Source organism: Apodemus sylvaticus, chromosome 9, assembly GCF_947179515.1.
Source record: "Apodemus sylvaticus chromosome 9, mApoSyl1.1, whole genome shotgun sequence".
NCBI classification, from domain to species: Eukaryota; Metazoa; Chordata; class Mammalia; order Rodentia; family Muridae; genus Apodemus; species Apodemus sylvaticus.
In genome coordinates this window covers 106742727-106767360 of record NC_067480.1, presented here as the reverse complement: position 1 = coordinate 106767360, position 24634 = coordinate 106742727, and the positions used below count along the sequence as shown (strand labels likewise).

The 24634-nt window shown below is 44.5% G+C and overlaps 1 protein-coding gene across 1 annotated transcript in view; it reads right to left on the bottom strand.

Moving 5' to 3' along the window:
• The window catches only part of Vwa3b (von Willebrand factor A domain containing 3B), a 170100-nt gene that overhangs the window by 52187 nt on the left and 93279 nt on the right, over nucleotides 1-24634 (bottom strand). Inside the window, 5 exon segments of the mRNA XM_052193191.1 lie at nucleotides 1826-1982; nucleotides 2075-2162; nucleotides 3767-3874; nucleotides 8021-8178; nucleotides 10400-10530. Coding sequence (XP_052049151.1) covers nucleotides 1826-1982; nucleotides 2075-2162; nucleotides 3767-3874; nucleotides 8021-8178; nucleotides 10400-10530 — 642 coding nt within the window.

Sequence of the window (24634 nt, the reverse complement as noted above, 5' to 3'; positions counted from 1 at the left end):
ATGTAGTTTTGGGGATAAATATTCTCTTTATGGTTTCTTCTCCTGATCATATGCTTGTATTTGCCTGGCCTGCCACATTTGTTTTTGAGAAATTTCCATGTCCAGTTTCAGGGAGAGTTACAAAGAGGAATGATATACGACCAAGAAAACTCTACTTCCATGGAAAAGTCATAAAACAGGTTTTCTTCCTAATATAATCAAATAATATATTATTAATAAATATAAGAAATACACAGAGCATGAAGAACATGTCAGCATACTTCCTGGCAAAGATAAGCCAGTATTTGCTTCACTTTGCCACTTCTGCACCCTTGAGGCAAAGGTATGGCTGTGGTATAGTAACCAGGACCACCCACAACCTCTGGGGTGAGGGACAGGACGAAGCTGACCTCCAGGGGTTACAGTGCTGACTGTGACTGCAGAAGCGAATCCCATCCATCCATCCATCCATCCATCCATCCATCCATCCATCTGCTGCTCTAAGCAGCCCCAGTGAGTTCAAAGTCAGTAAGAGCGCCTTTCATTTACTTCTCTAAAAAATTCTTTTGCCTTTAGTTTCATTTCCCAAATTTTCTCACAGGGGAGTTTCAAGCATATAAAAAGCAGAGGGAATTACACAGCGAGACTTGTACTCCATGATGATCTTCTCCAAGTTCATGAACTACTCCAGCAGTTCTGCTTTGCCTAGAGATCCCGAGACAGATACTAAGAGTCTCCTCTATAAACCTCATCTTAGGGTGAGACCGGTCCATCAGGGTGCCACACCCTTCGGTGCTGGGAAGCCTCATAGTTGCTGCTTACACTTCCAGCATCTTGTATTCTTCAGGCAGCAGCAGGGCACGGTCATCTCGTTCACATGGCTTCTGCCTTTGACCCCCACCATAGTTTGGCTGCTTCAGAAATTGATTAAAGACGAGGATTTCTCTCTTCCCAAATGCCGTGTCTCCTTCTCAGCACAAATCAGCACAATTGATCCTCACAGTGGAGGCGCCGGCTTTAGGACATACTACCACCTCTGCCAATACCAAATTTCTCAGGTGCTTAAGACCCTTATGTAAAATGGAAGGGTTTTCTGTATATAACCTCCCATATCCTCCTCTGTGCCCTAAATCACCAATTATTCACAATGCCTGCTACACTGTGAATGCTACACAGATACCTGTTATGCTGCATTGGTTAGGCAGCAACAGTGAGCAGAACATGCCTAACACAGATTCGACTTTTGATCTAAGATTGGCTGAAGCCGTAGATAAAAAGCTCACAGACCCCAAGGGCCAACTGGGCCTAACTATACTTACATGGCCTTGGTCTCATATACCCTACTACAAACACTCATACTGAAGGATCTTTTTCTTCTCTAGGAACGAGATTGCCTCAGATTTATTCCCCCCCCCCCATTCCCCCTCTCTTCTTGCCTGTGGTGGCTTTGATAATGGAGATAAAAATGTCATCCAACTTCAGAAAAGAAAGGGCCTCTTCTCTCGGGCAAAGCCTTCCTGTCCTCAGTCTCTCTGTCCCTGAATGCTCACTCATAGCTCCCATCTACAGAGCTTTCAGCATCTCTGTAGATCCACACATCTCCCCAGCAACAAGAAGATACAAACTTGCGACTCAGCAAAGGCCAGTGCCTCCCACCATAGAAGGAGAAGTCTTAAGAATCGAGACCTCTCCCCTCTCCCATTCACACGTAACTTCTGTTACTACATCTCTGCTACAACTGCTCAAGACATCAAAACAAGCTTTTTTTTTTTTTTTTAATTTAAGCAGGAAAAAGAAAAAAAGAAAAAACCCTCCTCAAACACGGGCACACAGGCAATCGCATTACCTCATCAAAGACCTTGGAGACAACATTCTTATTCAGGATGGGGACATAGGTGGAGCTTCGGGGTACCATGGTCCCAGCCAAGGCATCGCTGATGGTGAGTTTCTTAGCCACCAGGCCATGAGTTTGGAGCCAGGTTTTGGAGGACATGTCTGAAGAGCTAAGAACACAGACTGTAGAGCTTAAAAAACGTGCAACTTAGTCGTTCGCAAACAAAACCAGAGCAAACTGTCCTTAGAGCAATGCACTCACGTGTGGTCACTAACATGACTTCCAGTTCCAGTGAGGCTTTCTGACAATGTGTCGTCTGGACACTTGTTCATCAGCAGGATGCTCATCTCTGTGGGAGGAAGCGGAAGCTGTCTGCTGGGGCTGACGTCAAGGATCGCTCACATTCGCTCAGGTAGAGAGACAATGGCAGCCTGCTTCAGAGACCACAGCTTACCCTCTCGCAGCAGGCCCACAGGCAGAATGCATTAGCGGCTTCCACTGGAGTGGCAGGCACAAGTGACACGGCCCTGCCTTACCTCCCATGCCGAGAGCATCTCTTCAAGGAAGAATGGCTCATAGCCCCCTTCTCCACACCGACATTTAAAACACTTGGCAAGACTATGATGTACGAGTGATCACTCAGCGTTAGGCTCCCTCACAACTGTTAGAGGCGTAACCTGATCAACACTTTCTACTGGGACACTTCTGTTTCATGGTTCTTCTGGTCAGAATGGGAAAGCAAGGGCTGCTAGATTCTGTTGAGTCATTAAGTTCAAATGTTGAGATTAGTATTGGGAATTTTAAATGTATATCTGTAAATAAACTTGAATTTCTATTTGGAAAGGACTTTTCCTTCAGTGAATTAGCAGAATCCCAAAGGAAAGCAGTTCAGGTGTAAATTGGTAAATGCTTGAGAAACCATGTCACAGTGATCACGTGCTAAGTCCCATAGAGAGTGAACGGCATGTAGCCTGCTGAGAACACGGACCCTAGCAGACTGCATGCAGACGGGGACATGCAAGCTAGCAGACTGCATGCAGACAGTTAGGGACATGCAAGCCAGCAGACTGCATGCAGACAATTAGGGACATGCAAGCTAGTGGACTGCATGCGGCTGGCTGAGGACATGTGAGCTCACGGACTGCATGCAGCTGGTTGAGGACATGCAAGCTAGCGGACTGCATGCAGCTGGCTGAGGACATGCGAGCTAGCGGACTGCATGCAGCTGGCTGAGGACATGCGAGCTAGCGGACTGCATGCAGCTGGCTGAGGACATGCAAGCTAGCGGACTGTATGCGGCTGGCTGAGGACATGCGAGCTAGCGGACTGCATGCGGCTGGCTGAGGACATGCGAGCTAGTTGGGCAGGTTTCCCATATAGTCGCACAGAAGCAAACAGTCTGATTAGATGATGACAAGTTAACACGGGCGGACATTTGCACCCCCCCCCCCCCCCGTGCTTCCTACTTCAGAGAGAACTGTGTGCTGTGCTTAGGATTTAGTAACCATGTATTTGGAATGTAGCGATCACACTGGAGGGAGCAACCTATCCCGTTTATTATTTTAAGAATCATCTCATAACCAACCACTGAGTGGACAAGTTACACCTTCCTTACTCTTAGCCTTAAAACTCAGTCGGAACCAGAAAGAGGCTGACTAGGTGGCATCCTTATAAATACAAGGATAAAAATGACCCTATTACACTGTGGCCGAGTATGCCCAACACTCAGACACAAGTAGCGTAAATCTAGCCCTAAGAAAACCCAGTGCAGTAGGGTAGGTTTGCCTGATTTACCAGGGAGCCTCTGGGGGAGGGATCTGCAACATTTCAGGGTGACCTTTTATTTTTATTATTTTAACTCTCTCAAACATATTTGGACCAGGTCTTCCAGGCACAGATCAGTGGGCAAAGAGATGGGTAGAGCTTCGTGGGCGGGAGGCCTCGCCTGCTTGCCTCTGTTGCTGAGAACCGTGGTGCGGCTCCGGGAGCTGGAGCTGGCCCTGGCACTGTTGCTCTTGAAGTTGGCGATGTGGCTTCTGAGGAGGCTTGTTTTGGTCGATTCTGTTGATGCCACAGAGAGAGGGTTATAGGAGTCGGGGATGGAAGGAGAGGCTGAATCAGCTAGAACTGCTTTGGTAACATTAGACTAACAGGTCACTCAAGAAGGTGCTTGCTGTGTGAGCATGAAGGTCTGAGTTTAATCCTTGGGAAGTTTTTGAAAGCAAGAAGCCGGGTGTGGTGAAGTGTGAGTGTGCTTGTAATCCTATCACCCGGTGTGTGTGTGTGTATGTGTGTGTGTGTGTGTGTGTGTGTATGTGTGCGTGTGTGTGCGTCATTTCCCTGGGGCTTGCTAATTTCCCAGTCTAGCCTGTTGGAAGAAAGGGCCAGGCCACTGAAAGACCCTGTCTCAAAACAAAACAAATAAGGGAAAACACCCTAACTTCCCCCATAAGTACACACTAAGTGCACACACACACACACACACACACACTATCTCCCACATAAGTATACATTGTCTACACACACATACACACACTTGCATGAATGCATAAACACACTATCTCCCCCATAAGTCACACCATGTACACATACACACACACACACACACACACACATGCATGCATACCTTATCTCCTCCATAAGTACATACCCCATGTATACATACATACATGCATGAGCATGTATGCACACACACATGCACACGCATACCCTATCTCCTTCATAAGTATATATGCCATGCACACATACATGCATGCACATGCATGCACACACACATGCATGTACACACACCCTATCTCCTCCATAAGTACACATATCATGTACTCACACACACACACATACACATATGCGCATGCCCCATAAAATAGAATATAACCGTGCAAAATATATTAGCCACTGGGGTGATAGATTGCAGTTGTTTGCTGAGACCATTTAGGCAATATTTAAGATGTTGTCATAGTTAGCTTTAACTGACAACTTGACATAGCCTAGAGTCACCTGGGAAGGGAGTCACTGCTGAGGGACATCTCAGATCAGATTAGCCTGTGGGGGTGGTCTTGATTGTTAGTTGGTATGAGAGGACCCCACCCACTGTGGGTGGTACCATTCCTTGCGCAGGCAGGCCTGGGTTGTATGAGAAAGCTAGTTAACCATGGGCCTGGGAAAGCCGCAGGCAGTTCCTCCATGGATTTGCTTCAAGTTCCTGTAGGAATTCCTATCCTGTCTTCCCTTAGCGATGGACCATAAGATTAAATAAACCTAAGTTTCTTTTGGTCAGGGTATTTAATCACAGTAACAGAAAGCAAACTAGAAAATATATATATGGCTGCTTCAGTATTTGAAGAAAAAAAATACAATCTACCCATGACCAAACCAAAGAAGAAAACTCATTTATCAATGGACCTAACAAAACACAGTGCTCACTTGTGATGAGAAATAAAAACCTTCCAGAAAGCTAAGTGAGGCACAGTCAAAGCTTGACAAAGAATACACACAAATCTGCACAGCTGAAATCATACTTAATTGGGGAAAATTCTTTCCCCTTAATACTAGAAATTATTATTAGAAAATATTAGAAAAAAACAAAATGGTGGCCACTATTATTCAGAATAATAGTAGGGATTCTAGCCGCTGGAATGGGGCAAGAAGGTAAAAAATAAAGTCAGATGTGAGAAATACAAAAGTGTCCCTACTCATATAGAAATGACAAAAAAAAATCCACTCAAAGAAGAACTCTTCATACTATCTATTTCAGCAAAGTAACCAGCTACAGACTCAACAGAAGCCAGCCACTGTGCTTTTAGGGGAAATGCTGAGAACCACGAAAAGCCACTGTTCGACATAAGAAGACTCAGATGCACAGGAAGAAATTCCATGCTTATGAGCTGGGTGATCTGCCAAGCAGACTCATAGTGCAATGACTAGTAAAATCCCAGAGAGTTTTATGATAGAAATGGACAAACGAATTCTAAAGTTCACACAAATGCATCAAGTCCTAGAGTAACTAAAATATTCCTTAGAATGAAAACAGTAGCGAACTCACGATCTGTGACACTGACACACCATCCATCAATCAAGACCATGCGGTATTGGCAAAGGGAAAGAAATGGATCAATGGAACAGAACACAGAAACTAGATTCAATGCACATAAATGTGCTTGATTGATCTTTACAAATGTATAAAATTAATGAAGGGAGGTATTGGGTTTTTAAAAGAGATTTGTTTTTATTATGTGTGTGTGTGTGTGTGTATTTTTTCAGTACTTAGATACATACACCATATTTTTATCTGATGTCACAGAGGTCTCCTACAACAGAGGAGAATAACTAAAGAGCCCCAGGCATTATGCACAGAGTGAGAGACATAAATGGTGTCTCCATCAAATCCTTCCTCTCAGAGAGCAGAGAACCTCTCAGAAGAGGCGATAGGAAAAGTGTAAGATCCAGAAGGGATAGAGGACACCAAGAAAGCCAGGCCCTCTAAATCACACGAGCAAACTTCATATGAAATTGCAGAGACTGGAGCAGCAGGCGCAGGGCCTGCACAGGTCTGCACCAGGTCCTCTGTATAGATAATGGCTTCCAGTTTAGTGTTTTTGTGAGACCCCTGAGTATGTGAGTGAGTGTCTCTGATTCCTCACTGATGCCTTTCCTTGGGCTCTTTTCTGTCTGTTGGTTTGGTTTTGTCTTGTCCAGCTTTGATGTGATAATTTTTTGTTTTATCTTGTTATTTTTTAAATGAATGAATGAATGAATGAATCAATGAAAACCTAGCCACTAAGGTAAAGGTCAACAGTTGAACTATCTCTTTTACCCAATGACAAAGGGAACATCTGTCATCTCCAACAGTGTGACACTGGACATGTCAACCACTCCAGGGCAGGCCTCATGCTCAGGAGTAGATGACCACCATATAATGGCCTCTAAGGCTTTTTTTTGTGTGCTTTTATTTGGTTTTGGTTTGTTTTCTTGGTTTGGGGGGCTTTCATTGTTGAATTGCTGTTTTGTTCATTGAGAAAGAACTCAAAGTTGGTTAAGTAAAGAGAGGGAGAGGATCTAGAAGGACTTGGGGGCAGGGTAGAGTATGACCAAGATATATTTAAATTTAAAATAAAGAAAAAATAAGAAAGAATATCTTATGTCTGTATGGATGTCTCACCAGTCAGTGAAAAATCTGACAGCCCATGGCTTAGGCAGGAAATACGAGGTGGGACATCTGGGAAGCAGAAAGGATTCTGGGAGAGAGCCAAGCGTGGGAACATCCACCCAGAAAGATGTGATGAGATGGTGTGTGGTACCTGAGCAGAGGTAACCAGTCACATGGCAGAAGGCAGGTTAAAATAAGTAAGTTACAATTCTGGTCAGAGGAGAGCCTAGCTATATGGCCAAGGTATTTGTAAATATATTTTGAGTCTGAGTCTTATTTCTGGGAGCATGAGTCTAGGAGGAAGAACCCATCTTCATTAATTTTAAATAATAAAAAGTAATTTTATTTTAAATAATAAACATTTTAAATAATAAAAATATTACAACAATAATAATAGTAATAAAAAACAAATCATACTATATCATGCTATAGTAATAACTATAGCCCCAAATGAGAGAGAGGAGGGGAGGGTAGAAAGAGAAGAAAAGCCAGTCATGGCAGCACACGCCTGTAATCCCAGCACCTGGGAGCCAGAGGCAGGCAGATTTCTGAGTTCGAGGCCAGCCTGGTCTACAGAGTGAGTTCCAGGACAGCCAGGGCTACACGGAGAAACCCTGTCTTGAAAAAACCATAAAAACCAAAAAAAAAAAAAAAAAAAAAAAAAAAAAAAGAAAAGAAAAAAAAAAACCCCAAACCAAAACAAAGAAAAGTTGGGACAAACTGAAGAAAAACATTGGGTTTTATCAATATCAATATCTTGGTTGTACACTGTAATATTTGTAATATTACACTGTGAGATTTTACCACAACCAGGGGCAGGGGGGAGGGACAACTACAGGATAATGCTATTTATGATATCATGCCAGTTGTCTTAAGATTGCATTGAAAAAGCATGCACAAGAGGCTGAGGGTAACTCAGAGGGGGCGGGCATTCCAGGAATGAGCAAGGTGCCCAAATAAGGAATGCTTAAATTAGAGTTTCAATCCTGTATGGGTTTGGTTTTAGTTCATCTCACTGGAGGAAAACCAGGCAAGAGTCACACCATCCTGTACCCAGATACCTGCATGGAGAATTTTCTTTTTCTGTTTCTTTTCCTCCAAAAGCTTCAACAATCCTGTAGACACATTTGGGGGTGAAGAAGCCACTGACTCCGAGTCGGGTTGAGAGTTTGCACAATTTTCTGGAGTTGAAACCATGGACGAGATTTCCTTTTGATGCCTGTTTGATTCAGATTTTTTTTTTTTAAGTAGACCAATAAAAAGGAGGGTAAAAGGAGAAGTCCATTAAGAAGGAAGAGAAGCCCATTAATCCATTCACATTGAACACTACAGACTTGAAGATGTGAGCGGCCCTAGGCCGTCCTCTCAGGAGGATAGATAGCCCCTTCTACCTAAGAGCGCTGGCAAATGGGGAGGCCAAAAATAATGTATTAATCTGATTTTCCCACTCATCTAAACTCAGTCTTCTTATCAAACTAAGCATTAGTATGCCTGGGTGCACGGACACAGGAGTGTGGTCAGGTCCAACCCGAGCTGGGCAGATGCGGTTCCCATCACAGCTCTGTTCCTTCCAGATGTGTGACCTCACTGAAGTCACACAGTCCGCTCTAAGTTTCCTCAGTCCATCGCACGCTGACTACACAGGACTGCTGTGAGGACGAATGGGTGGGAGCACTGGCTGTAAGCCCTCGAGCATTGTGGAAACCCAATTCTCCAAGTCCAGTGAAATCCAGAAAGCTCTTGTAAAGGCATAGACGTCCCACACCTGCCAAGATGGTAGCAAACAATACTGGAGAATCTCTGAGGCCAGGAGGGATCCAGAAATGCTCGAGTCTCTTCCCAGGCACTTCTGTCTCTCGACTCTGTAAACAGCAGCCACAGGACAGCTGGGTGGCCCTGCAATGTGTTCCAACCTTTGTGTGACTCTATCTACACTGTGCATCCCAAGGAAGAAAGGACCAGAACTCATGCACCCACTTCTCCTGATGCATGGTTGTTCAGTTAGAAATATATATATATGTGTGTGTATATATATATGGAGGCTGTTGAGTTTTAATTAATTATTTATTTACACCTAATAGAAAACTTCAAAATGGTAGTCTTCTGTTAATAGATAAATGGGAGCAATCGCTTTCCTAATGTCATCAACTAAAAAGGAAGCAGAAGTTTGGCACCCGCGGACCGAGGGACTTCTTTCTGCTCTTTTCTCTGCTACGTCAGAGTTCCTGCTGTGGGTTTCTATGTCCAGCTGCCTATCACAGCCTTACAGATGGGAACACCAAACCACCTTAGGATTAAGTAACTTGTCCAAAGTGTAACCATTGCCCGTTTCACTAAGAGTTTGTTTAAACAGCTTCCTTAAAAGGAAGGCAGCTAAACCAGGCAGTGGTGGTGCAGGCCTTTAATCCCAACACTTGGGAGGCAGAGGCAGGTGGATTTCTGAGTTCGAGGCCAGTCTGGTCTACAGAGTGAGTTCCAGGACAGCCAGGGCTACACAGAGAAACCCTGTCTCGAAATAAACCAAAAGGAAGGCAGCTGAGGTGGAAGAACAGAGAAGCTGACTTTCCTAACTCAGGGAATGTTTGCTTACTTGGTTTTCAGTTTATTTGCAACATTTAGAAGCATATTTGTGCTTCCCAAATTCCCAAAAGAAACGCGACAAAAGTTTGTCCTTCTAAGACAATCCACTACAGGACAGGCCTCTCTTCTCCAAACCTGGTATCTGTGCTAATGCTTAATTTGTTAATAGGAAGAATGTTTACATGAATAAAAGGTTCTGGTTAGTAGACGAATTTTTGTCTTTCCATTGGCTATCTCCCCTTTAGAGATCTTCCTGGGGGACTAGGCATGAGTATCCGCACAGACAACCTAAGTCACTTCAATACGTTTTGGCACATTTCCAGAGAGCTGGGATCAGTTGTGATTTTGTTGGAACCTTGAGTGAGAATGGTGAGAACGGTGATGTGGTCTAGAGAAAGAACCGAGAGGTATTTATCCCAAACCTGTCACCACAGGCCTGATGAGGAAACAGATCCCAGGTCATAGGAAGGTGTGAGAGGAAGTTAACGTGTCTGTCAAAGTTACACAGAATGAACCCCAGACTGCAAGCCTTTGATCTCTGGCTGTCCGCACCTCAGGCACCGCCCCATGCCCTCGCTCTGCTCATCAAGGGTTGGGGTGGGGGTAACATTCTATAGCGGATGGAGTATACAAATTGCATATGTGACCACCCCTAGCCGCTGTCACTAGACCATCCTCTTTCGGTAAAAAATCCTAACATGACCAGACTACACGCTTCTCTCACTAGATCACCCAAGGCCCTTCAGAAAAGGGAGAGCAAGAGGGGGGAGATGGAGGTGGGAGGGAGCAGGGGAGGGGTGTGGTGGGGGTGGAAGCAGGGGAGAGGACCCAGCCACAGTGACGGCCGTTTGGCAGCTCACTTGCTATCCGTGTCCTTGTCTGCGTTGTACCACCAGTCGATGGCTAAGGACTCCGTGTAAAGCTCCCGCATTCTCTCCAGGTCACTGTAACCCCGCTGTATTTCCTGAAGCAGAAGGCTCAGATCTTCATCCTGCAGAAATGAGAAGTGAATGAGACACCTTGGACAGAACACTTACTGCCTCAGGCAGAGAAGCTCCGCGGCTGAACACACCAGCCGCTCTTCCAGAGGTCCTGAGTTCAATTCCCAGCAACTGCATGGCGGCTCACAACCATCTGGAATGAAGTCTGATGCCCCCTTCTGGCCTGCAGGTGTACATGCAGGGAGAACTCTGTATGCGTAATAAATAAATCTTTTAAAAAACAAAATCCTGTGGGATTCTTTCACTATCCCATGTCCAACCAGTTTTATGGTTTATTATTCACATAAAAGAAAGGAAATTTATGTAGTCACACTTGTGATGCCATGTGATGACAAAAGCAAAAAACATCTGATGACACACATGTGATGACAAAAGCAAAAAACATATCCACTGCCTCCCCAGGCCCCCACCCCACCTCAATTTGTAACTGTGGACCTCCTTCCTATAACCCCTCTCCCCAGTTACCAAGCCACTCCTCAACACATCCTGTCCCTAAAACTTACTTTGAATTTTCTACATATGGAATCATAGAATAAATGCCTGAACCCTTTGGGGCTCCCTTCATTCATAATTATTTTGAAATTCATTCATATTATAGTGTGAACCTGTCACTCACTCGTTCTATTGTTAAGCCGTGTTCTACTGTATACTGATATAAAAGCGTATCCATTCATTGCTCACGGGCAGCTGAGATGTTTGCAGGCTTGGGATGATAGATAATGCTATGAACACGTGTGTATGCCTCACTTGCGTGGACATATGCTTCTAGTTATTTTTTGGCAAACAGGAGCCTAGGATAACTAGATGGTGTGAATGGTGACCTCACTGTTTGTGAAGGACTACCAAACTGTTTTCTGAAAAGGTCGTTCAATCTATAATCCCACCGGTCAGGGAGGAGTCCCAGACCACCCACAGTCTTGCAAATATTCAGTATAGATGGCGGCTGGCTCTCTGCTATTCTAACACCTGTATGACAGTGTCTACTTGTGGTTCTAATGTGGGTTTCTTGTTGCTAATCATGATTTCCATGTTTTTTACCAAGCACATATTTTGTTAATGCCTTTCCCCCCCCTAAAACACAGTCTTGCTCTATACCCCAGGTCAGCCTTGAACTCATGGTCCTTCTAGCTCTCTGCATCTTCACTGGTTGGATTCTGATAAAATGTCTGCTTAAAAAATTTGCCCATATTTTGGGTTTCCTCATTATTAAGTTTTGAGAATGTTTCAATATTCAGGGTATAAGTCATTTAGTGGACACAGAATTTGAAAACATTTCCGTCCTACTCCATAGGATTTCTTTTCAGTATTGGAGCAGTCTTTTCAGTGAGGAAGCTTTGAATATTGATTTATACCAAATGAAGACTTTATTAGCCTATGGATTATAATTTTTATAACCTACCTAAAAATAGTTTGGTTTTTTGTTGTTGTTGTTGTTGTTTTCAGGTAGGCATTGTGACAACCTTAGCCCCTAGGAGGCAAATGTAAGAGAAGCAAGAGTTTGGGGCCTGCCTTGGCTACACAGGGAGACCCTGTCTTCCAACTTGTTCTTCAGAAAAGGTATTCTGGTAATTGTAAATCCTTTGCCTTTCCACAGGATCAGTTTGCTGATGGGTATGTCTGTGTGCGTATGCATGTGCTTGTGTATGTGTCTCTGTGTGTATAGTGTATGTGTCTCTGTGTGTATATATGTGTATATATGTGTGTGCACATGCATGTGCATGGCCTTGTATGTGCCTGTGCGTATGCATGTGTTTGCATGTGTGCATGTGATGCATGTGAATGTGCAGATACAGGCACACTGAGTTCAGCGTGGGACACTGATTTCGGGTGTCTTCTACCCTTTCTATGTTCTGCCTTGAACACAGGCTCTCAGTGAATCAGACTTCGAATTTCAGTTATTCTGATGGCAGCAAATGCTCAGGATCTGCATGTCTCTGTCCCACAATGCCAGAGTTGCGACATGCCTGGCTTTTTACATTAGTGCTGGGTTTTAAACTTAGGTCCTCATGTTTGCAGAGCGTGCACTCTGACCCACTGACCTATCACCCAGTCTGTTAATTTTCATTAAAATCCTGCTGGGATTTTTGACTGGCATTGTACTGAGTGACGGGTCCACTGGGAGAGAACGCACTGCCTAGCGCTGCTGAGTCCTCTAGCTGGGCCTCCCCCTGGTTCGTGTGAAGGCCTTTCACATATTCTGACAGATGCATCCTGATACAGTTATTGTACTGGCTGGGTCTGTGTGTCAACTTGACACAGTTATCACAGAGTTATCACACAGAAAGGAGTTTCAGATGAGGAAATGCCTCCATGAGATCCAGGTGTAAGGCATTTTCTCAGTTAGTGATAAAGAGGGGAGGGCCCCTTGTGGGTGGTGCCATCCCTGGGCTGGTGGTCCTGGGTTCTATAAGAGAGCAGGCTGAGCAAGCCAGGGGAAGCAAGCCAGTAAGGAACATCCCTCCATGGCCTCTGCATCAGCTCCTGTTTCCTGACCTGTTTGAGTTCCAGTCCTGACTTCCTTTGGTGATGAACAGCAATGTGAAAGTGTAAGTTGAAGAAACCCTTTCCTTCCCAATTTGCTTCTTGGTCATAATGTTTGTGCAGGAATAGAAACCCTGACTAAGGCAGTTATTATTACCATTACTATTACTATTATTATTATTATTATTATTATTATTATTATTATTATTGTTATTTCTGCTGCTATTTTCAGTGAGGTCTATTTAAATGTCTTTGCTAGTAGGAAGAGACAAAGCTGGGGTTTGTCCATTTACTTTTATGACTTATACTCTGGCTAAAGTAAATGATCAGCCCCTTTGAATATCCTGTCAGATTTTCTACCTAGATGACAGTGCAGGATGAAAAGAACGATAGACTCGCTCTCACTTGGTGCCTTTTGTTCCTGGTACTTCTGCTGCATCGACAGGAACCTTGGGAAGATGAACCAGAGCAGCCGGGGCAGCATCCTGGCAGCTTGCCTGGTATTTGAGGACTTGATTATTACAGAAATGTGGGGGGAGGGGAGGCTGGCCAGATGGTTCAGTGGTTAAGAGCACTGACTACTCTTCTGAAGGTCCTGAGTTCAAATCCCTGCAACCACATGGTGGCTTACAACCATCTGTAATGGGATCTGATGCCATCTTCTGGGGTGTCTGAGGACAGCTACAGTGTACTTAAATATAATAAATAAATAGATTTAAAAATGTGTACTGAACTTGGTAAAAAGTTTTTCATGTATAAATCAAGACAGTTTTTTAAAAGACTTATTTAATGTTATAAGTACACATGTTCTACGCACATGTGTAGGACATAAGGCCAGAAGAGTGTGCAGGATCCCCTGAAACTGGAGTTAGTTGGTTGTCAGTTGACACAAGAGTGCTGGGACCTGAACTTGGGTCCTCTGGAAAAGGAACCAGCACTCTTAATTACTGAGCCTTCCCTGCAGCCTTAACTTCTATTTTGTAGGTAGTAAGCTGAGGCATTTATTGGTAGTTAACCTTGTGACCCAGTAGATGGCCCCATACACATCCACACAGGGTCAGCACTGATTGGACTCCAGAAGCTCTTAACTATAGGAAGTCATCAGGGAGAGGGGTTGGTGGGTCCTGGAAGAGTTCAAAGGAAACAGAGGAGGATGTGTGCATGCGTGAAATCGTCAAAGAATAAATAGAATTAGCAATACTGGATGGGAGAGAGGGCTCAGCAGTTAAGAGCACTGGCTGCTCTCCCTAATAAGCAAACGTCTGAGATCTAGTTCCAGGGCATCCGGTGCCCTCTTCTGTCCTCCAATGGGTACCAGCATGCATGTGGTCCACGGACACACATGCAGGCAAATTGTTCATAAAACAAAACAATAAAAAATGAAACAACAAACATATTAAGAATAGGTAATGGTTTGCTGTGTTGTGTGTTGATCTTCAAGTGTTAAGCTACCATTGCATCTCAGCACTAAATCCAACATGGTCACGGTGTGTCTGATGTTTTATGTACTGGCTTTTAATTGTTAAATATTGTTTTCAACTTTCTCATATCTGTGGCTGCGGAATAGAGGCTACAGGACGGTGGGAAAGTATGCACTCTTCTCTGAATTTTAGAAGAATCTATTCAGCAAGCTCATCCTTCTCTCCCTCTCAGAGGGCTAAACCCAGGTCCTTGCATGTGAACTGATGTTACTTCTCTCTACAATTCAGCAGTGATGTCATGTGGGGCTGGGGTCACCTTGGAGGGAACCATTTACCCGTGAATTGGATTACGGTGATAGATGTCGAGCTCCATGTGCTTTATGAGTCCAAGCTTTCATTCTCTGGAGTGCATGCCCGCTACAGCAGGGACCCGGTCATATGGGAATTAAATACTTGGCTTTTATGAAAACTGCCAGACAACTTTCCAACATGACTTGTATTTTATCCTCCGACCAACAATGCTAGTGACCCTGCTTCTCCCCAGCCCCCACCAGCATGCCGTTTTCTTCACCATATTGACAGACATGGAGTGACATGTGCTATAGCTTAGCTGATGCTCCTCTAAGGCTGGTGGGATCCGGCCTCCTGGCGTGTGCTTGTGGGATCCAGTCTCCTGGTGTGTGCTGGTGGGATCCGGCCTCCTGGCGTGTGCTTGTGGGATCCAGTCTCCTGGTGTGTGCTGGTGGGATCCGGCCTCCTGGCGTGTCCTGGTGGGATCCAGTCTCCTGGCGTGTGCTGGTGGGATCCAGTCTCCTGGCATGTGCTGGTGGGATCCAGTCTCCTGGTGTGTGCTGGTGGGATCCAGTCTCCTGGTGTGTGCTTGTGGGATCCAGTCTCCTGGTGTGTGCTGGTGGGATCCAGTCTCCTGGCATGTGCTGGTGGGATCCAGTCTCCTGGCATGTGCTGGTGGGATCCAGTCTCCTGGCATGTGCTGGTGGGATCCAGTCTCCTGGTGTGTGCTGGTGGGATCCAGTCTCCTGGCATGTGCTGGTGGGATCCAGTCTCCTGGTGTGTGCTGGTGGGATCCAGTCTCCTGGCATGTGCTGGTGGGATCCAGTCTCCTGGTGTGTGCTGGTGGGATCCAGTCTCCTGGTGTGTGCTGGTGGGATCCAGTCTCCTGGTGTGTGCTGGTGGGATCCAGTCTCCTGGTGTGTGCTGATGGGATCCAGTCTCCTGGTGTGTGCTGGTGGGATCCAGTCTCCTGGTGTGTGCTGGTGGGATCCAGTCTCCTGGCGTGTGCTGGTGGGATCCAGTCTCCTGGTGTGTGCTGATGGGATCCAGTCTCCTGGTGTGTGCTGGTGGGATCCAGTCTCCTGGCATGTGCTGGTGGGATCCAGTCTCCTGGTGTGTGCTGGTGGGATCCAGTCTCCTGGTGTGTGCTGGTGGGATCCAGTCTCCTGGTGTGTGCTGGTGGGATCCAGTCTCCTGGTGTGTGCTGATGGGATCCAGTCTCCTGGTGTGTGCTGGTGGGATCCAGTCTCCTGGTGTGTGCTGGTGGGATCCAGTCTCCTGGCGTGTGCTGGTGGGATCCAGTCTCCTGGTGTGTGCTGATGGGATCCAGTCTCCTGGTGTGTGCTGATGGGATCCAGTCTCCTGGTGTCATCAAAGTTTCCAGGCTAGCTATTCTAGTTTGCTTTCTATTGCTGTGATAATACATTAGAAAGTATATAATATAAAGTAGGCCAGTGGGTCTATTTCATCGTATTTCATCTTCATTACTGTCTATTGTTGAGGGGAGTCAGGGCAGAAACTCAAGTAGGAACCTGGAGGCGGAACTGAAGCAGGGGCTGTGGAGAGACAATTCTCTTTGGTTTGCTTTCTTCTACACCCCCCACCCCAGACCACCCATCCGGGGGTGGGACTGGCCACACTGAGCTCTGACTCCCTCACTAATCATTAATTAAGTAAACACTCACAGACTTGCCTGCAGGCCAATCTGATGGAGGCAGCCCCTTGATTAAGGTTTCTTCTTCCTAGATGTCTCTGGATTGTGTCAGATTGGCATAAAAAAAACTAGCCAGCACACCGGAGCTGGACTAAACACAACCCGGGCAAATCTGGAACTTCTGATCCCCATGGTTCAGCCTCTGAGTAGCTGTGATTACAGGCCCGTGCCACAAGGCCCAGCTTCTTTCTAGAACTTTTATAATTTATAGTTTCCTACTGGAGCCCTGATTTACTTTGCATCCGTGTTCTGTGTGTGCATGTACATCAGCACTTAGACTGAGACTCACCATTTTGTCTAGGGATGGTCAAGTTGTTCCAACCGTTTGCTGAAAAGGTGATCTTTCCCTCTTTGAATTGTTTTGACCCTCTGTCTAAAAACAGGCAGGTGTGCTATGCATGGGTATTCCTGCAAATGTTCCAACAGGGTATGTAGCTCTTCCCCCACCAAAGCCATGTTGTCTTCACTAGCACAGTACATGCACACATACCCACCAACACACACATTCATACAAACACACACATACACTCATACACACACATTCCCACACACAAACATACACACATTCCCACACACATTACCACATGTGTACATATACAATCACAAACTCACACACACATATACACTCACACATATACTCACACACACACACATATACACTCACACATATACTCACACACACACAAATACATAAACACGCACTAACATATAACTAACATAACTCACATTCACATACCATGCACACACATCCCCATACTCTCACACATATACACTCATACTCACACATAATTGCACACACAATACACACATTTGCTCATGCACACAGTCACTCACACACACACACAAAGCCGCACATACTCACACACACTTATATACACACATCTTAATGTCAGCTACAGTGCTTTTCCCTGTCATCATGGGTAGACATTTTCCTGCTGTAGATGTTTTTGTTTCCCTGTCATTATTTAGGGGAATTTGTTCTACAATGCTTGTGCTTGAGTTACTTTCATCCTTTCAAGCCCTGTCTTTAAGATTTCTATTCTACTGCCAGGCAGTGGTGGCGTACGCCTTTAGTCCTGTAGGAAGCCATTAGAGACCCTCACTTTGGCTGACAGGGCTAAGGCCCTGAGAAAAGCAAACAAGAGCCTCTCCCATGGGTATTGGTTTAGCCATTGTCTCGAGATAACTGCAGAATGATCCTGTCTGCGTCAACATCGAGGACTCCGGGTATCTTCATCAGATAACCTCCTCACCTCCTGTCGTAAATGCCAGGAATACCTCTGCCCCTCTTTGTCCTTGCCTTGGGGTACTCCCCTCCTAGAAGCCTTAAAACCTGTGTACCCCAGAACATTAAACGAGGCTTTGACAAAACCCAGATTGACTCTGTCTTTCTTGGCGCTTGGCCTCCCTCCTTCTCCTCCCCCCTCTTGACCCGCAGGTAGCACCCCTTCGGAACCCTGGAATAACTGACCCGCGGGACGGGTTACAGTGGCGCCCGAACCAGGGACCCGAAGTACGGTCAACTACCGGACGACGGAGGAGAAATCCCGGGAAAAGGAATCAAGGACCCCACAGATCGCATCGCTCGTGCGTCGCTGGAGGGGCAGGTGAGTGGCCAAACATTGTCGTCCGATTGTCATTGGGGAAAAAAAAAAAAAGAGGCTAAAGAGGCTTGATTCATAGGAGAGATCAAGCAATCATTCAGGGAGAGAGGAGTAAGAGTTAAGAAAAAAGATTTAATTAAGTTCTTTTGTTTTGTCATGAGAAATGTCCTTGGTTAATTTTAAGTGGACCTGACATTCACCCGCTAACTTGAGATAAGGTTGGTAAAGAAATTAATAAGATTTTAAAAACAGGTACAGGTGAACCAATGTCTGATACATTCTTTAGTTACTGGAGGCTCATTCAGAGTGCGAACGAGGACTCTGCTGAATATTGCCTCCACCCTTTGTCGCGGGCAGCTTCTGTGACCTTGCTTTCCCATAAAAAGAACTCTCCAAAACCTTCCTTGGTCGTTATAGACAGGTCTGAGTCCCCACCATCCGCTCCTGTAACTTCTCTTTATCCTCCGCTCCTGAGGGACCCATGCCTTGCTGATATGCCATTAAGTTTAGAGAACCCCTGGGGAGAAAGCCAACTTGGAAGAGAAAAGCTGCAGAGAGCAAGCAGTCCTCTTAAAGGAGCTACGAGGGACAAATGGTCATTCTAACTTCAAGATTTATTTCAAAGTCAAATGCCTAGAAAAAGCCAGAGCTAAAACAAGCCCCTCCACGTGGCCCTCCACCCTATACCCGGCGATAGGCATGCAGCGCGGCTCCTCTCAGCCAAGTCCCTCAGACCTTAACTGGGTCCAGGCAATCACTAGAGATTGTCCTATACTCAGCCTTAAAATAAATGGTAAAAGCTTTGAGGGCATCTTAGACTCAGGTGCCGATTCTACTGTGATCTCGCAATGTGCTTGGCCCCCTGCTTGACCTATTGCAAGCCTCTCTGACCCATCTGCAGGGGATTGGACAATCAAAAAAATACTCTCCAGAGCTCAAAGTTGCTGACTTGGGAGGACAGAGGGAAATACTGGCTCTACTCAGCCCTCCATGGTTTCTGGTCTGCCTGTTAACCTCTGGGGAAGAGACATTCACTCTCAAATGAAAGTCCTTATGTGTGGTCCCAATGAGGTTATTGCTCAACAAATGCTCTCCCAGGGCTATCTCCCTGGACAGGGACTAGGCAAAAATGGACAGGGGAGACCCATGCAGGTAGAAGTCAGAGACTGCTGCTGAGGCGGCCAGAGAAAAACTGCTCATGGGCAGCATGTAAGACCTGGACTGCAGAGAAATTCCTGGGCTCTCCTCCCCTCTCCACAGGTGTGTGTGTTCGACTAGGCATCCTCCTTCCCCCTTGTTAAATCTTAAGAGAATAAGCAGGTTGCAGAAAAGCAGTTTTTTCCATGTGTAGGACACGGTATCAAAAAAAAAAAAAAAAAAAAGAAAGAAAGAAAGAAAGAAAGAAAGAAAGAAAGAAAGAAAGAAAGAAAGAAAGAAAGAAAGAAAGAAAGAAAGAAAAGAAAGAAAGAAAGAAATAGTTAGAAGCTATTTCAAAACTTTCCTGGAAAGGAGAAGAAAATGGGAGACGTCCTGTTTTCTCTCTGAAACCTACTGGAGATCTCCTTAGTTCAGGTTAAGATATTTGGATCTTTTGGGACATGAAGTTCCCTCGCTGTCTATTGTACGTCTTTGGTGCACCAAAACTTGTCTATATGTGTGTCAATTCATGTTGTCTATTGTTTTGTTTGGCTGAATGATTGGTTGTTTTTTATGTTTTATGTAAAAAAAAAAAAAATGGTAAAAGGCGTTATCTTGCTGGCAGTCCTGCCAATTGTGGTTTACACAGAGGAGGCTAATTTGAGGTGCCTCACATTCTAAGATAGGAGTCAAAGACAACTGGAAAAAAAGCTGCTTCTTAAAGGGCCAGGTGCCGGACAAGTGGAAATGGTTAATTCTCCTAGAAAAATTTCTACCATGATGATGATTGGGTTCAAAGTGCTTTATTCCTCTGAAGTTACAGCTAGAAAAAAATATATATTTGGTTTAAATTTATGAGATTTGTATGATCGCTTCATTTCTATTTCTAATTAGTCTTAAAGGTATAAATGTTTTACATATCTTGACGATAGAGTTATAAATTAATTGGTTATGATTTAAAAGGTATAATGTTATTAAAAAAAAAGAAAAGGTTAGTTTAAAACTGGTGATCCAGTGTTGGGGCCATCTTAACTAGCTACAGATGGCATGATGCAACCCAGGAAATATAGGCCTCTAAGATGCTTTTAAATTGACATGGTATTTTGTGTAAATCTTGGCCTGGAGATTGGACTTATAAGAAATATGATTTAAAATAATGTCTCGACAATAAGTTACAAAGTCATACATTCAAACACAAAATGATGAACAAACTTTACAATATAAAAATGTGTTTGCCATTAATTTTAAGGAGAAAAGATTATTTAAAACTGGGTTTTGCTTTCAACAAATTGTAGTTATGCTTTGATATTACAGGTTCCTTTTGTTATTTGACCTTCATACAATGGTGTCTGGTTACTCTTTACAGGACTGGTGGGTGTAGGTCTGGCTTTAGAGATAACAAACTCAAATCAGGAGATTTACATTTGGGTTAATACAAAGCTCAGAGCTTCCTCAAAGCTGCTCAAAGCTGCAGAGGATTGAGAGATGCAGTTTTGTCTTGCAGGCCTCACTTAGAGAGTTTCTGGCCAAAAGAACATTTTAACAGATTCATACAGATATGGTTCAAAATAAAGTTCAAATTTAGATCTGTAAAATAATTTCATTAGAAAGTTATTCCTCAAGAAATGGCTTGCTCTTAACAATGGGCTTTTAAAGTTTTTAAGAAAATGATTTTCAAAAGGTGTTAAGATAAATATTTTGCCTAAGACACTGCTTTAAGTCTGTCATTTAAGCGTCTGATGTTCTCAAGATAGATGCAAAACAAATACTGAGAGACATAACTTGGAGAAAGCTACCATAAGTATTTGACAACAGTTTATGATATATGCTCACTTCCATTCCTCAACAAAGAGAACATTAATGTAAAATCTCTCCAAATACGATTTTGACATCCTCCAATAAAGATTTGATATAATAATAAAATGTTGCAAAATAAAATCATAAAAATATTTTTAAAAAAGAATGTTTTAAGAGAATGATAAAATGTTTGCTTCTTATTTTAAACAATCAAATTAATTATTATTAATGGTTAATCTATTACATGACTAGCCTTTTTGACAAAATTAATAATTGTTATCTAAAAGATAAATTGTTAAAAATTTGCCTCAATACATGTTTTTATATTGTTATAGATTTATACATGCATCCTATAAAAATGCATCTACTATGGGAGTAAAGCTCATATAATTAGATCACATATTTATTCTTTTGAGTGTCCCCTTGCTTCAGCACAGATAATTGAACTGGGTGCTGTAGCTGTTCTTTTAAAATGTTAAAAATCAAACTTTTGATTTTTATATTAATAATATACATATATAGCTCATGGCTTACAATTGCTTAAAGTTGTTTCTTTTTAATGATACTAATTCTTAACTTTTACAATTATTTATACAAATACAATTCAAAAAATTAATCAAAAATATACATACAACTATTGACAGCTTTTCAAGCTTTCTAGTTATAACTGTTTTAACATAAGAAACAAAATAAAAAATAAAATTAGTCATTACATATGTTATTTTTAATACTAAATGTTCCAAATCAGATTAAGACAAATATTATAACTGATTATTATAATCAGTCATTTGAGATGTCTTATTAACAATTTGATATTGGTCATATTACTGAGATTCCTCATAATTCGCAAAGACAAGATATTATAGAACAAGCCCATAGAACTTGCAATATTTTTATAATAAAAGAGGGGAGAATAACATCTCTATATACCATAAAAAATTTAAAATTTTAATGCCAGGGAACTTTAAGTGTAGAGAAGAGGTATGTTTGTGTTCTTTCTACAGGATGCTGAAGGAACATGCTAGCTGCCAGAGTATGCTGATGCTAAGATTTCGCCCTGGCTCTCCACCTTGCTCTCCAGCCTTTTGGGGCCCCTCCTGGGTCTTTTGTTTCTTTTGTCATTTGTCCCCTGGTCCTTTAACAGATTAACCAGTTTTGTTAAATCACAGATTGATTCTGCCTTGACAGAAGCAGAGGTAGCAACCATCAGTATTCAGTTCTCCACCCTTGCTGCAGGCACAGAGCTTTCTTGGTTCCATAAGCAGTAGAAACGTCAATGCCAGGGAGGGTGACCTCTGGCTCCTAATAGTGGCTGAGGGCCATAAGCTGTGGAGTAGCCAATGACGGGAAATATTGTGGTGCCACGAGCCAGATGCACACCGCCTCTTGGCTGCAGGGTGACTCCATGACGGGATTATTGTGAGTCCGCTACCTGGATGCCCGTCACACCCACCAAGGGCCTGATTAAGCCATTGGAGTGGGATGTGATGCCAGGAGTGGATGCAACTTACATAGCCTAAGACAGAGGCCCTGCCCTACTAGGATCTAAAAAGGCCTAGTTACTGCGGTGCTGGACGTGGGGGCAAAACCACATAGCCTAAGACAGGCTCTCCACCGACCCTCTTTCCATAGCCACCCCTCAACTTAAGAAAGAAAAAAGGAGGAGTTGTAGGAAGCCATTAGAGACCCTCACTTTGGCTGACAGGGCTAAGGCCCTGAGAAAAGCAAACAAGAGCCTCTCCCATGGGTATTGGTTTAGCCATTGTCTCGAGATAACTGCAGAATGATCCTGTCTGCGTCAACATCGAGGACTCCGGGTATCTTCATCAGATAACCTCCTCACCTCCTGTCGTAAATGCCAGGAATACCTCTGCCCCTCTTTGTCCTTGCCTTGGGGTACTCCCCTCCTAGAAGCCTTAAAACCTGTGTACCCCAGAACATTAAACGAGGCTTTGACAAAACCCAGATTGACTCTGTCTTTCTTGGCGCTTGGCCTCCCTCCTTCTCCTCCCCCCTCTTGACCCGCAGGTAGCACCCCTTCGGAACCCTGGAATAACTGACCCGCGGGACGGGTTACATAGTCCCAGCACTTGGGGAGGCAGAGGCAGGCAGAGTTTGAGGCCATCCTGGTCTACATAGTGAGTTCCAGGACACAAGGGCTATACAGAGAAAACCTGTCTCAAAAAACCAAAAACTAAAAAAAAATTAAAAGAGATTTCTCCTCCAGAAGATGGCCCCTCTGCATACTCCACAAAATATTCAAAAGAGCAATGGCTGCTGTTGCAAATGACCCAAACAAGGACGAGGTTTCCCATCCCCAGCTTGGGTGACTTCAGAGCACAGTCCCTGTTAGCATTCTGTCTAAGGCCCACCCCAAAATTACTGGCAATAGCCAGGTATGCTCCTCCCCACAGTTACCTGGCAACAGCCAGGTATGCTCCTCCCCACAGTTACCTGGCAACAGCCAGGTATGCTCCTCCCCACAGTTACCTGGCAACAGCCAGGTATGCTCCTCCCCACAGTTACCTGGCAACAGCCAGGTATGCTCTTCCCCACAGTTACCTGGCAACAGCCAGGTATGCTCTTCCCCACAGTTACCTGGCAACAGCCAGGTATGCTCTTCCCCACAGTTACCTGGCAACAGCCAGGTATGCTCCTCCCCACAGTTACCTGGCAACAGCCAGGTATGCTCCTCCCCAGTTACCTGCCTGACCTGCTATAAAAGGGGCTGCTTGCCCTCTCCTCTTTCTTGCCTCTTGCCCCCCTCTTGCTTCTCTCTTGCCCTTTTGGGCTCTTCCTGAAACAGTTAACTCAGAAACTTTAAAAAGGTCATAGGCTGAGTTACATTCCTCAGACCACAAAGGAGAGGGGGAGACCGACCTAAGAGTGGGGATACATTCGGAAGGACTGGCCATTGCCCACCTACCTCATCATCTAACGACCAATTAGTTTAAATGTAACACTGTTCTGCCAATCACACTGTGCTGAAAGGTGTCGGCCCTGAGGAAGGTATAAAGGCACAAGGGTTGTGGCAGATCTCTCTTCAAGTGCAGAGCGGCCCCAGCATGCTGGTTTTAATAAAAATTCCCCTTGCATTCTGCATCGATTTCCATCTCCACGTGGTTCACTCAGGGGGTCCGGTAAGTTAAGACTGGGCGAGTCTTACACTCGTTCTCCCCTCCCTTCCCCCTCTCTCCACGTGCTCATGGCCCGCCTCTGCTTCTCTACTCTCTCCATCTTTCTGCCTTTCTCTGCCTCTACTACCCTCTTAACTCCCCTCCCCATGCCCTATTCTATACTATACCATTGTGTGGCTGGTCCCTCAGGGGGAAGTGAGCCTCGCATGGGCCTCCTGAGGCACCCCCTTCCCCCATACTTCACCACACCCCCATAGAACATATCTTATACCTCTTTATCTTCTTATAAACATATCAGTCCCCTCCAATCCTTTTGCCTGGTTCAGTTCTCAGAAGGTGGTCTCTTGATAGCCCCCCCCCCCCCCCACCACAGGTTAGAGTCTTAGAACAGTTTAGAGTTTCTTCTCGGGCATAGAAGAAGGAAAACAAGCAACAACCTTGGCGTCCTATAGAAGATGATCTGCAAATGCAGCATTTTCTGGCTGGGAAAGTGTTCTCGTGTTTTCAATTGT